This window comes from Mustelus asterias, chromosome 14, assembly GCF_964213995.1.
Source record: "Mustelus asterias chromosome 14, sMusAst1.hap1.1, whole genome shotgun sequence".
NCBI lineage: Eukaryota > Metazoa > Chordata > Chondrichthyes > Carcharhiniformes > Triakidae > Mustelus > Mustelus asterias.
Genome location: NC_135814.1, coordinates 44,707,164 through 44,720,712, shown reverse-complemented (window position 1 = coordinate 44,720,712; position 13,549 = coordinate 44,707,164). Strand labels below are relative to the sequence as shown.

Sequence of the window (13,549 nt, the reverse complement as noted above, 5' to 3'; positions counted from 1 at the left end):
ACATTGTTGACCACTGGGTTATGCTAAAGGATGATTAATATCTGGCCATTAAATTTAGTTAGACCTCACCCCCCAACCTCAGAATTAATGCCAAGTGTTGCAAGCATGGAGGGCACTATTTTACTTCCCTTTTTTGCTAGATGACGCACTTCACTCTTAAAAATCCCCTTAGCGATTCTGAAACTCTAATTTTAAAATTAAAGTTTTCATGGATGAGTCATGGGTGCAGTACTGTGATTATGTAAAAGAAAAAACACAACATTCAAATGACATAAAATACAAAGTAAAATGTTGCCAGGCGATTTGAAGAGTTTTCATTTAAGTGATTTCCCATTAGCATGGAGTGTGAAAAATAGTTTCAGATTAATTATCTGAATCAGTAAATTTCACACCATGTTGTTATACAAAAGGATTTATAAAAAGCTATTGTTGTGCTAAATGGAAAAGTCAGTGAAGAGTAATTTCATTTTGCAAGTGAAGAATAAAGCAGTAACCATGATTTGTATGCTTACCAATAATTTGATGAAAGAAACTAAACGACAGAATTATTTTTTAAGCCAATATAAAGTAAGGCAGCACTGACAAAATTACTTTTCCTAACACATTACAAAGCAGGTTCATAGCAGTCTACATTCCTGTGCATGAAGGATTTGTGCAACATTCAGGATTGGACTGCCAAGTGGCAAGTAACATTCATATAAGTAATATGAAAGACATGACCTCCAATGCCGGCATCTCCACATCATAAGTAACATTCATGCCAGACAAGTCCCAGGCACTGATCATCTTCAGGAGAGAATCTAACCATCTCCCTTTGACATTCAATGGCATTACCATCACTGAATCCCCCACTATCAACATCCTGGAGGTTGCCATTGACCAAAAATCAAACTGGCCAGCCATATAAATATAGTGGCTGCAGGAGCAGGTCAGAGGCTGGGAATTCTGTGGTGAGTAACTCAGCTACCAACTCCCCAAAGCTTGTCCACCATCTACATGGCACAAGTCAGGAGTGTGATGGAATATTCTCCATGTGCCTGAATGAGTGAAACTTCAGCAACACTCAAGAAGCTCAACACCATCCAGGACAAAGCAGCCCACTTGATTGGCACCCGATCCATGACCTTCAACATTCATTCCCTCCAGCATCAATGCACAATGGCAGCAAGAGCCACTGCAGCAACTCACTCAGGACACTTCAACAGCACTTTCCAAACTTGCAACCTCTACCACCTAGAAAGACAAGGGCAACAGCTGCATGGGAACACCACCAGTTCCCTCTCCAAGTTACACACCATGCCTTGGAACTATAATCGCTGTTCCTTCACCAGCATTGCATCAAGATTCTGGAACCTCCTTCCTAACAACATCGTGCGTATTCCTATACTGCATATGAACACAGGCTGCTATGAACTTACTTTGTGCTGTGTTTGGAAAAGTAATTTTGTCAGTGCTTCCTTGCCTATATTGACTTAAAAAGTATGCTGTCATTTAGTTTTTCAAGTTATTGGTAAGCATACAAATTATATGTACGTGGGTTCTGTACTAATAATCCAGTACTTCATTCTATTGTACATTTTTGAACACTATGGTTGCTGCTTTATTCTTCACCTGTCAATGAAATTACTTTAAACTGAATTTTCTATTCAGCACAACAATAGCTACTACTGCAGAAAAAAGCTGCGTGAAGATACACTTAAAAAAGGAGCACCTTCTCAAGAGCAATTAGGGATAGGCAATAAATGCTGGTATAGCCAGCAACACCCACAGCCCATGAATAAAGAAAACAAACCTAGATTTATATCAATTCAGGAAAATGGCAACCCTGATTAAATGCACCCCCACCCGCCCGCCCGCCCCCGCGACAGACACCATGCTATTTGATTTTATCAACTAAAGAGAGGTTTCTGGAATGTTGTACTTTGAACAGCAGCTTAACTCAGCCACAGGACACCTGTAACTCCAATGTGTCGGCTGACATTGGGCAGGTTCTCAGTGGGAATGAAAGCCACAATGGAATGCTAAATACCAATGTATCATTGCAGAGGGTGACATGGCCCAGTTCCCAATGTATTCTGCACAATCCCGTGAACATTTCTGACAAGCCATTCTGAGGAGGATTGGAGTTCCGACCCACTCAGCTGCGTGTGGGCTGAGCATCCTGAAAGCGATTTATTTGGGTGGGAGAGGGGGAGAGATGTTGAAAATTGGACGGTTCTATTCTCAACTGACTTTAAAGTACACACACACACACAGGGACGTCTTTCTAGAAACCCGGTCTTTAGCTGAAATCACCAGTCCACCCCGACCCAAAAACAAAATAAGCAAACAGGTGACTTCCTTCTTCACCAGTGATAGTTGGAGCTGAGCCAGCGACTGTCTAGCCTTACTCCAGAAACAACTGTTTTCTTTCATGAAAGCCAACAATATAATGACATCTTATTCATAGATAGTCGACAATTCGTGTAAAAAAGAACGGCAATTAACATACTGACAGAATATTAAATATCGACATCCTTATTAAAAGGTATATATATATATATATGCGCATACATATTAATACAGTTCTAATCCTAGCCGTACCTGTACTCTGAGAAGATGTTATTGCCCAGCACTCGGCAAAGATCAGAAGGAAGCAGAGATGAATGTGTGTGCTGCACCAGCTCTTCATGCCTGCGCAGTTTCTCCAGGCTGAGTCGGGTACTCACACTGCGATGCCGACAGAATGTGAAATAAAGCGAGCCAGTCCTTCCCCCCACTGCTGCTGCTGCTGCTCGACACAAACTGCAGAGTCGGATTGGCGGAGGCACAAGGTCCTTCAGTGAGCAATTTCTTATTGGCTGCTCCCGCTCCCCACAATATCTCAACAGTGAATTGAAACAAAAGTGAAAGCTCTTGCAACCCAGTTGGTTTGAAAATCAAACCAGTCTATTTGAACAAATAAATTGACATCCCCCCCTCTACCCCTACCCCTCCCCCTCCATGGCAATTAAATGTGGTAGCTGACCTAGCTTGGGCGATTCCTATCTTTGTTTTATATTTTGTTCTATCATATTTGAATGGTGCGCGTAGCAAGTGATTTCCGGGAATGCTTAAGTTCCTGTGTTCTTTGGGAACAGATGTGGGTGTCCTGTCTGTTCACATACACGCAGTGTCAGCTTTTTAATTCCAGACAATAACGATCCTAACAAAGAAGATTTAAAATGCTCGAGAAATTAAGTTAATGGAACTAGGGCAGGCGGATTGAAAAATAAACAGATAGAATCAAAAGCACAATCTTTCTGACAGAAGGTCATTGAGCAATAGTTTAAACTGTGATCCAAAGAGTTCAGGAGAATTGATGGAAAGGGCAACTCTGTTCCTCTCTCCATAGACGCTGCCAGACCTGCTGAGTTTATCCAACATTTTCTGTTTTTAGTTCAGATTTCCAGTATTTTGCTTTTATTTGAGTGTTTAATTCACTGCCATTTCTCTTCCCAGAATGCCTTTCTTGAAGAAGTACTGCTCTACCCTCCGACATGATTTCCCTCCCAACCCCAACCTGGCAATCCCCTCCAGTCATTAATCACCTCTGACTTGAGGTCCAGCATGATGGCACAGTGGTTGCCTGGGTTTCCTCTGGGAACTCCAGTTTCCTCCCACCATCCAAAAGATGTGCTGGTTAGGTGCATTGGCCGTGCTAAATTCTCCCTCAGTGTGCCCAAACAGGCGCCAGAGTGTGGCGACTAGGGGATTTTCATGGTAACTTCATTGCAGTGTTAATGTAAGCCTACTTGTGACTAATAAATAAACTTTAAGCAACAGACAATACTCGGTCTCAGATGGGTATCAAAGTGGCATCAGCCATCGCCTCCCTTGTCATGCTCAGTTTTATAGAGCTGATGACCTCTGATTGTCTGCGTGGGTTTCCTCCGGGTGCTCCGGTTTCCTCCCAAAATGTGCAGGTGTAAGTTTTAGGGCAAATCCTCCATGATTAAAGAACCCAGAGATAAGGAAAATGGCCGACTGGTTGTCAGGCCACATGAATATGCAAGAGTCTGGGAATAACGAGAAGGTCGAGACAGGGATAATCTAATCAACAGGAAACAAAGGAGAAACCATGACCAGCAGACAAGAAGTAAATAGCCCAGCAGCAAGACAATGAAAACAGAGATCATTCCATCCACAGACAACATCAATGGCTCAGCTCGCTGATGGGATTCCAATCAGGATGACTCAGAGAACATTTAAAAGACATTAAAATGTCAATTAAGGGCGGTCCCGACAGTTCCAGCCCTTTTGTCCCAGTCAATCGAAACTATCAATGATCAGAAACTGTTTTGTGTGAGAGAATCACAGCTTCAAGTTTTAAAAAGGGACAAGCAAGCTCTGGTCTCTCTCTTTTCTCTTCGGACCAGCATGGCAGCACCCTCCACTCTCTTCTCCTGTTCCTGCCTCTCGTTCGTCTCCAGCACGTAGCCCGAAGCCCACTGAGCAATTTAAACTAGGATTGTGAGTACCCTCCGGTAATTCGCGAAGTTCCCGAGATCATCATAGTGGATGAGGCTTTGGGGAAAGGGGGGGCCTTTTGCATGCACCTTTCATAGTTTAAGGCACTAGTAAACTTGTGTAAAGTAAGCATTCCATTGTGTCCGTTTTAATATTCCTTCCATAGCCATAGTCTTATAGAGCATAAGGCATTGTGTGTTGTTTTCCTGGTGTTTGGTGATATTGACCTTGATGTTTTAATAAATATATATATCTTTGACTTCCATTGGAGTCCGTTTTGATCTTTTCAATTTCTCACCAATGGTCTCTGACCAAGTCACAATATTAAATATCCCTTACCATAATTCCGGAGTCTAGAACTGAGGGTACCCTGGGCGCTTCGAAACCGCCCACTCAGGAAAGGCTGCCAGGTAGTGGATAGGCAGCAGTTTCCTTTTCTCTCTCTTGGGAGCGCTACTCTAGTGAAGTAGGCGCAAGGTGGCCGTTGTTCCATCGGCGAGAGAGAGAATCACTCGGGCATTGGTGGGGTTTGGGTAACGGAGAACCAAACCTGAGATAAGCCCACGAGTGGAGTTAAAATGGGGATCCCGCTACACAGGTTAGATTGATTAGCCATGATAAATTGCTCTTTAGTGTCCCGAGGTGTGTATGTTAGAGGGATTAGCAGGGTAAATATGTAGCGTTTTGGGACAGGGCCTGGGTGGGATTGTGGTCGGTGCAGACTTGATGGGCCAAATGGCCTCTTTCTGCACTGTAGGGATTCTATGATTTCTATGGTTCAATGATTGGCCGGCAACTCTGGGCAGGAGGATTTCTGACCTCAGTGTCTTTGACCCTGGGCAGGCAAGCCGCTATCCAGTGAAATGTCTGCATGCTTTATTTGGCAAACCTTCCTCAAAGAGGCACGGAAGGGCACTTGCCAGGTCTCTACTTGGTGGGCCAGATCACCATTGCCTCCGTTAAACAGCACCTATCGCTAACAAGCCTCATATAGACTCATCTCACACACACATTAAAGGGAGACAGTGATGTAGTGGTGTTGTCACTGGAGTAGTAATCCAGAGGCCCAGAGATAGATCTGGGCACTGGGGTTCAAATCCCACCATGGCAATTGGTGAAATTTGAATTCAATAATAATCTGCAATTAAAAGCCTAATGATGACCATGAAATCATTGTCGCTTGTCATAAAAACCCATCTGGTTCACAAATGTCCTGTAGGAAGGAAATCTGCCGTCCTTACCTGGTTTGGCTACATGTGACTCCAGACCCACAGCAATGTGGTTGACGCTAAAATGCCTTCTGGAATGGGGGGGCAATAGAGGGATGGACAATAAATGCTGGGCCCCTAAAAATAATTTTTTAAAATCTCCAAAGTGGCAGACAAACTGCAAGACCCACCTCCCCACTCCCCCACCTCAAAGAAACTGAAAGAGGATGAGGAAGAACCGGCTGATCCTCCACCCCACCGCCACCACAACCACTCCCAACACCTGACCCCAGAGGATGATAGCGAGAATAAAGACACAGCATCAATTGTTAGTACTGTCGTAGGCACTGGCTGTGAGAATGGTACCATGTGTATTTCTGAGGCCTGGGTGGAACACAGACCTGCCAAATGGAACACACTGGGCAACAACCACTTTAGATGGGAGGGACTCTAGAGGTGGCACCTTTCCAGGGAAAGGTCACATACTAGTGCTGCGAGAGAGGAGCCAAATGAGGACTAGCTGTGAGTTAAACTTGTCCTTGGTGCCCCAAATCTTATTCTGATTTTCTTTTGTAATTTATGTTCCTCCTTAATCATTTTGTTTGGAAATTCCTCTGCTTTCCCATTTTTGCTTTTTGACCTTCATCTTCCCTCTGTCAACCTCTCCTTTATTGACTATGTACTGCGAGTCTGACTTTTGCTTTCATTTCTGTTTTGTCCTTATCTTTTTACTCATGCATTAACTGGTTTAATGATTAGCAAGATTTTTCTTGAAGAACATATTTCGCCTGATATAAAAACAGAAAACTCAGTAGATATGACAGCACTTGTGCAGAGAGGAACAGAGGGGCTGGGGCAGAATAGAAGGTGACATGGTAAAAGGGTTTGGAGGGGGAAGAGAGGTGAGAGTCAGCAGGAAGTGGCTGTGAGCTGATCTCCCCTTCCTGATGCCAGATCCCTCGATCAGGCACTGACTTTGAATGAAAGACTCCACCGGGGAACCTGCAAGAAGCCCCACACCAATTTGTTTGTTGTGGTACCTGCATAGCGAGCCTTCCCTCCTGCCACTGGATTAATCTTGGTGGAGGGATAAGGTCGTTAATTGGGCATCAATTGAGGGCCTCAATTGATGGCAGGCAGGCAGGCCTTCTTGTCTGATTAAATGCACTCTGCACCCCTCCCCCCACCAAACTCACCATGGAGAGGGCATTAACTTCCACCCTATGTTTGGGATATGGAACTCAGGAATAGTTCTGGATATGTAAAGAATCTGAAAAGACTGCATACTTAAAAATCTGGAATTAAAAGCCTCATAATGATTATTGTCGATTGTTGTAAAAACCTATTGGGTTCACTAAAGTTCTTTAGGGAAGGAAATCTGCCATCCTTACCTGGTCTGGCCTACATGTGACTCCAGACACACAGCAACATGGCTGACTCTTAAAATGCCACTCAGTTTGAGGGCAATTGGGGATGGGCAACAAATGTTGGATTTGCAATTGATGCCCACATCCCATAAAAAAAAATAAAGAAACTTCCAGACGGTATGTTCCCTGCTCTGCCTTAACCACACCAACTGTCACTTCCCTCCTTATTACCCCCAGCAACAACTCCTCAAGGGAAGTGATCTCATAGAATCCCTACAGTGCAGAAGGAGGCCATGCACCGACAATAATCCCACCCAGGCCCCATTCCCGTAACACCACATATCTATCCTGCTAGTCCCTCTGACACTAAGGGGCAATTTATCATGGCACATCTTTGGAGTGTGGGAGGAAAATGGAGCACCCGGAGGAAACCCACGCAGACACGGGGAGAGCATGCAAACTCCATACAGATAGTCACCCGAGACCAGAATTGAATCTTGGATCCCTGGCACCATGAGGCAGCAGTGCTAACCACTGTGCCACTGTGCCGCTCTCATGGAGTCATGCTTCCTTTCCCCTGATCAGGTCCTGCTATTATCTTTTTTGTGTTATCCGTCTGAAAGAGAAAGAGAGCTGATTTTGAACGAAAGCAGAGAATTCCAAAGGTTCACTACCCTTTGAGTGAAATACTTTCTCCTCATCTCAGTCCTAAATGATCATTTGGCAAACCTTCCTGAAAGAGGCAAAGACGGGCTTGTGGCACACTCTGGCGTCGGCACACGTCCCCCAAAGTGGCACACAAACTGCACACTATCCCTTCTAGCTTTATCATTGCAGGCTGTCAGCAAGATCCGCCTTGCACCCTGACCCCGAGAAACTGGAAGTGGAGGAAGAATACCAGCTGATCCTCACTTCCACACCCCTGACCCCAGAGAAGAGGAATATAGTGAGGGTAAAGGCACAGCACTGTTGTAGGCACTGGTTGTGAGAATGGCACTATATGTAACTCCGAGGTAAGGGTGGAGCATGGATCTGCACAGTGGGGTCCACTGGGCAGCAATCACTTCAGGTGGGAGGGACTTCAGTTTTGATGGGGATCATTTAATCAGGCAGGAAGGCCTGCCCGCCTACCACTAATTGAGCCCCTTAAGTGAGCAACTGTTGCCCAATTAAGAACCTTAGTCCTCCACCAAAATTAACCCAGTGGCAGAAGAGGAGACTCTCTATGCAGGGACCATGACAAACAAACCTGTTAAACCAGTGCGGGGTTGCTTGCAGGTTACCCAGTGGAGTCCGTCATTCAAAATCACTCTGTGCCTGATTGAGGGATCTGGCCTCAGGAAGCGGGTACCAGCTCAGAGCCACCTCCTGCCTTTGCTGCTGATCCTCACCTCCCCTTCCCCTCAACCCCAACCTTGCGACCCCCTCCAGTCATTACTCACCTATGACCTTAAATCCAGCAACAAACAATACTGAGTCTCAGGTGGGTGTCACAGTGGCAGTAGCCACTGTCTCCCCTGTTGTGCTCAGTTTAATAGAACTGATTACCTGATTGGTCGACAGCGCTGGACAGGTGGGACCCAAGTGTCCTTGATCCCGGGGAAGGCACAATGCTATCCAGTTAATGTGATTATGTGGGTGTGATGCCTCCCATGGTTAAAGAGCTGAGAGACTTGACTATGGAAAGATTGGTGACTAACCATAAACAAAGTGGGGCAGCACGGTTGCACAGTGGTTACCATTGATGCCTCACAGCGCCAGGGTCCCAGGTTCAATTCCAGTCTTGGGTCACTGTCTGTGTGGAGTTTGCACATTCTCCCCGTGTCTGCGTGGGTTTTTTCGGGTGCTCTGGTTTCCTCCCACAGTCCAAAGATGTGTGGGTTAGGTTGATTGGCCATACTAAATTGACCCTAGTGTCAGGGATTAGCACGGTAAATGCGTGGGGTTGCGGGAATAGGGCCTGGGTGGGATTGTGGGTGGTACAGACTTGATGGGCCAAATGGCCTCCTTCTGTACTGTAGGAATTCTATGATTCTATGAAATCCTTGTACATCCTTACATTGTGAGGTTAACCATAGTTTGAAAACTTTTATCACTGTTGGGAACTGAATTTGCAATGCCCAATCAACAGGATCAAGAAGATGGTTGAAGCCAATTTAATACTTAGGCCTGACAGGATTAAAATTACATCCTGGGAGTTAATTTTTTTTCAAGTCATACATATGCTATTTAGCATCTAATAAACCTTTCACACAAAAGTACACAGCTACATGGGAAGGCAAATGGCATGTTGACCTTTATTGCAAAGGGATTGGAGTATAGAAATCAAGAAGTCGTGTTATAATTGCACAGGGTTTTGGTGGGGCCACATCTGGAATACTGTGTGCGTGTCCAAGCATGATGGCAGGACACCCAGCCTCCTGCCATGACAACCATTGCAGAACATGCATGTGCATAACTAATGAGGCGTGGAGCGCACAATTACGTACAATTCTGACCCAGAACCTAAGGTGGGAAGGGAAGATTCCACCCATTATCTTTTTAAATTTTGCACTGAATGGAGGTAATTCAGAAATTTCATATTGTTCTTCCCTTGTGACTGGATCTGGGGAATTGGTATGAGCTGATTACTTAGTTCAGACTAAGTTTATTTATTACTGTCACAAGTAGGCTTACATTAACACTGCAATGAAGTTACTGCGAAAATCCCCTAGTTGCCACACTCCAGCGTCTGTTCGAGTATACTGAGGGAGAATTTAGTATGGCCAATCCACCTAACCAACACGTCTTTCAGTCAGTGGGAGAAAACCGGAGCACCCGGAGGAAACCCACACAGACACAGGGAGAACGTGCAGACTCTGCACAGACAGTGGTCCGTGCCAGGAATTGAACCCGGGTCCCTGGTGGTGTGAGGCAGCAGTGCTAACCACTGTGCCACCGACAAGGCAGTGTGAAAGTCTTCAGAAGGAGCAGTGTTCACAATCAGGACTGCATGTACTGTTAAAACATGGATTCCTTTTATTTCTGATGCGCGATTAAATCACTCGGGAGGCTAGATTGTACCCGGGAAATAAAGGCTTTTATTCCTGACAAGAATGGAGCACACTATATACAATACAATCCCAGACTAAAGGGTCTCCAGGCAGTGCAGTGACCTTTATACTTCCCCTGGTAGGCGGAGCCAACTGGAGTGTACCACAGAACAATATCAACAGGTAGAACAGCCCAACCCTAACACCAACAGTAATTACAGTAACATATCTACAAACCCCATAGTGCTGACCATCCATGGCTCAGCACTCATAGTGGTAACCAACTATGGTTCACCACATTCACCCCTCCTTTAAAAACAAAGGCCGGTGGGGCAAAAAAAAAGCAGAACAACTGTTCATATAATCACAAGTTCAGTCGTATTGGAGGACCGCACCGTCTCTGCGACCTCCTCAACACTGGCGGTAACACCGGTTCTGGTGACCGTGGTGACCTTCTCTCCAAGGCGGTGTCCAGTGACTCCTCCAGTTCCTCACAGACAGGTGGACCACGAGGTGGCGACAATCTGCTGGACTCGAGCACGCCTTGAGGTGGTGACAATCTCCTGGACTCAGGCAAGCTGTACACGGGGGTAAGAGGATTAAGTGGTGGTCCCGATACTGCCCGCGCCGTGTCAGGAGGGGAGATAATGGTCGGGGGGTCCCTAACTTGGGGTGTGGGAGCGACTGGGGTGTCCAAGTCCCCTGCTGGCGCCAGATCTCTAATCGAGACCGTGTCCTCTCGCCCGTCAGGATATGCCACATAGGCATATTGAGGGTTGGCGTGGAGGAGATGGACCTGTTCAACAAAAGGGTCGGACTTGCGGGTCCTAACATGCCGCCGCAGGAGGACAGGTCCTGAGTGCGTCAACCAAGACGGTAATGAGGTCCCAGAGGAAGACTTCCTAGGGAAGGAAAACATCCTCTCATGTGGAGTAGCGTTGGTTGCCGTACACAGGAGTGAGCGGATAGAATGGAGCGCATCAGAGAGTACCTCTTGCCAACGGGAGACTGGAAGACCTTTAGACCTCAATGCCAGTAAGACAGCCTTCCAGACTGTAGCATTTTCTCATTCAACCTGTCCGTTACCCCTAGGGTTGTAACTCGTAGTTCTACTTGAGGCAATCCCTTTTGAGAGCAGGTATTGCCTCAAGTCGTCACTCATGAATGACGAGCCCCTATCACTGTGGATATAGCTGGGGTAACCGAATAGGGTAAAAAGATCCCGTAATGCTTTAATGACTGTGGCAGTGGTCGTATCAGAACAGGGAATGACAAAAGGGAATCGTGAGTACTCGTCAATCACATTGAGGAAGTACACGTTCCGATCTATCGAGGGAAGGGGGCCCTTAAAGTCCACACTCAGCCTTTCAAAAGGGCGAGTGGCTTTAATGAGGTGTGCCCTGTCAGGTCGGTAGAAGTGCGGTTTGCATTCAGCACATACCTGGCAGCTTCGGGTTATGGACCTGACATCCTCCACTGAGTAGGGTAGATTCCGGGCCTTTACGAAATGGAAGAGCCGAGTGACCCCCGGATGGCAGAGATCATTGTGGAGGGCCTGTAACCGATCCTCCTGCACACTTGCACATGTTCCACGCGACAGGGCGTCTGAGGGCTCATTGAGCTTCCCTGGACGGTACATGATATCATAATTGTAGGTGGAGAGTTCGATTCTCCACCTCAAGATTTTATCATTTTTGATCTTACCCCGTAACGTGTTGTTGAACATGAACGCCACGGACCGCTGGTCTGTGAGCAGGGTGAATCGTTTTCCCGCCAAGTAATGGCGCCAATGCCGAATGGCCTCCACAATGGCCTGGGCCTCCTTTTCCACCGCAGAGTGTCGAATTTCGGGGCCTTGGAGGGTGCGAGAGAAAAAGGCGACGGGCCTGCCCGCCTGGTTAAGTGTGGCTGCCAGGGCGAAATCCGATGCATCACTCTCCACCTGAAAGGGGATGGACTCATCAACAGCGTGCATCGTGGCTTTCGCGATGTCGGCTTTTATCCCTTCAAAGTCTAAGCAAGCCTCTGTTGCTAGGAGAAAGGAGGTAGACTTGATGAGCGGACGGGCTTTGTCCGCATAATTGGGAACCCACTGTGCATAGTATGAGAAGAAGCCTAAGCATCTTCTCAGTGCTTTGATGCTAGTGGGCAGGGGAAGTTCCAGGAGGGGATGCATACGGTCTGGATCAGGGCCAAGGACCCCGTTTTCCACCACGTATCCGAGAATTGCTAAACGGCGCTTGCGAAATACGCACTTCTCCCTGTTGTAGGTCAGATTCAGGCGAGACGCAGTGCGTAAAAATCTAAGGAGGTTGGCATCGTGGTCCTGCTGGTCATGGCCGCAGATAGTGACGTTATCCAGGTACGGGAAGGTAGCCCGCAGCCCGTTTTGGTCCACCATTCGGTCCATTGCACGCTGGAAGACCGAGACCCCATTCGTGACGCCAAAGGGAACCCTTAAAAAGTGATAAAGACGACCATCCGCCTCAAAGGCCGTGTATTTTCGGTCCTCTGGGCGAATGGGGAGCTGGTGGTAAGCTGACTTCAAGTCAATGGTGGAGAACACCCGGTACTGCGCAATCTGGTTGACCATGTCAGATATGCGCGGGAGAGGATACGCATCCAGCTGCGTGTATCTATTAATGGTCTGACTATAGTCTATGACCATCCGGGGTTTGTGTCCAGTTTTAACCACCACTACTTGCGCTCTCCATGGACTAGAGCTAGGTTGGATGATCCCTTCCCTGAGGAGCCGCTGAACTTCAGATCGAATAAAGATCCGATCCTCAGCGCTGTAACACCTGCTCTTGGTTGCGATGGGCTTGCAGCCTGGCACTAGATTCTCGAATAAGGATGGTGGGGTGATTCTGAGTGTCGAGAGGCTACACGTGGAGCGCGCGGGGCAATTTGGAGGCTGCTGTGCTCCCACTGAAAGTGGAGGGAGTGGCCCATCGTACTGCAGGGTTACACTCCTCAGGTGGACCATAAAGTCCAGTCCCAGGAGCATCGGAGTGCAAAGGTGCGGTAACACAAGGAGCCTGAAGTTCTCGTAAACTGTGCCCCGCACCGTCAGGTTGACCACGCAGCTCCCTAGCACGGTAACAGACCGGGACCTCGACGCCATCGAAATTGTTTGTCTGACAGTCCGTACTCGGAGACCGCACCGTTTCACGGTGTCAGGGTGAATGAAGCTCTCCGTGCTCCCGCTGTCTACCAAACAATGAATTTGGCGTCCGTTTACCTCTATGTCCATCATGGACTTGTCGAGTCTGTGAGGCTTGGCCTGGTCCAGGATGATTGACGCCACCGTTGGGTCTTGGGTACCACTGCAGGCAGCTGAGATGGTTGATGATGATGACCCCTGCTGGTCGTCCGCGATCGGTGCCGACCAAAATGGCTGCGCCCATGGATCGCACGTGGTCGGTGGCACTAAAAGTGGCGGCCCCTGCAGGTC

The 13,549-nt window shown here is 47.2% G+C and overlaps 1 protein-coding gene across 1 annotated transcript in view; it reads right to left on the bottom strand.

Annotated features, from left to right (window-relative positions):
• ly75 (lymphocyte antigen 75) overlaps positions 1 to 2,781 on the bottom strand; it is a 134,189-nt gene extending 131,408 nt beyond the window's left edge. Inside the window, exon 1 of the mRNA XM_078228282.1 lies at positions 2,584 to 2,781. Within this exon, the coding sequence (XP_078084408.1) occupies positions 2,584 to 2,671 (88 nt within the window). The 5' untranslated portion in view covers positions 2,672 to 2,781. The remainder of the gene's footprint in view (positions 1 to 2,583) is intronic.
• Between the last annotated feature and the right edge of the window lie 10,768 nt (positions 2,782 to 13,549).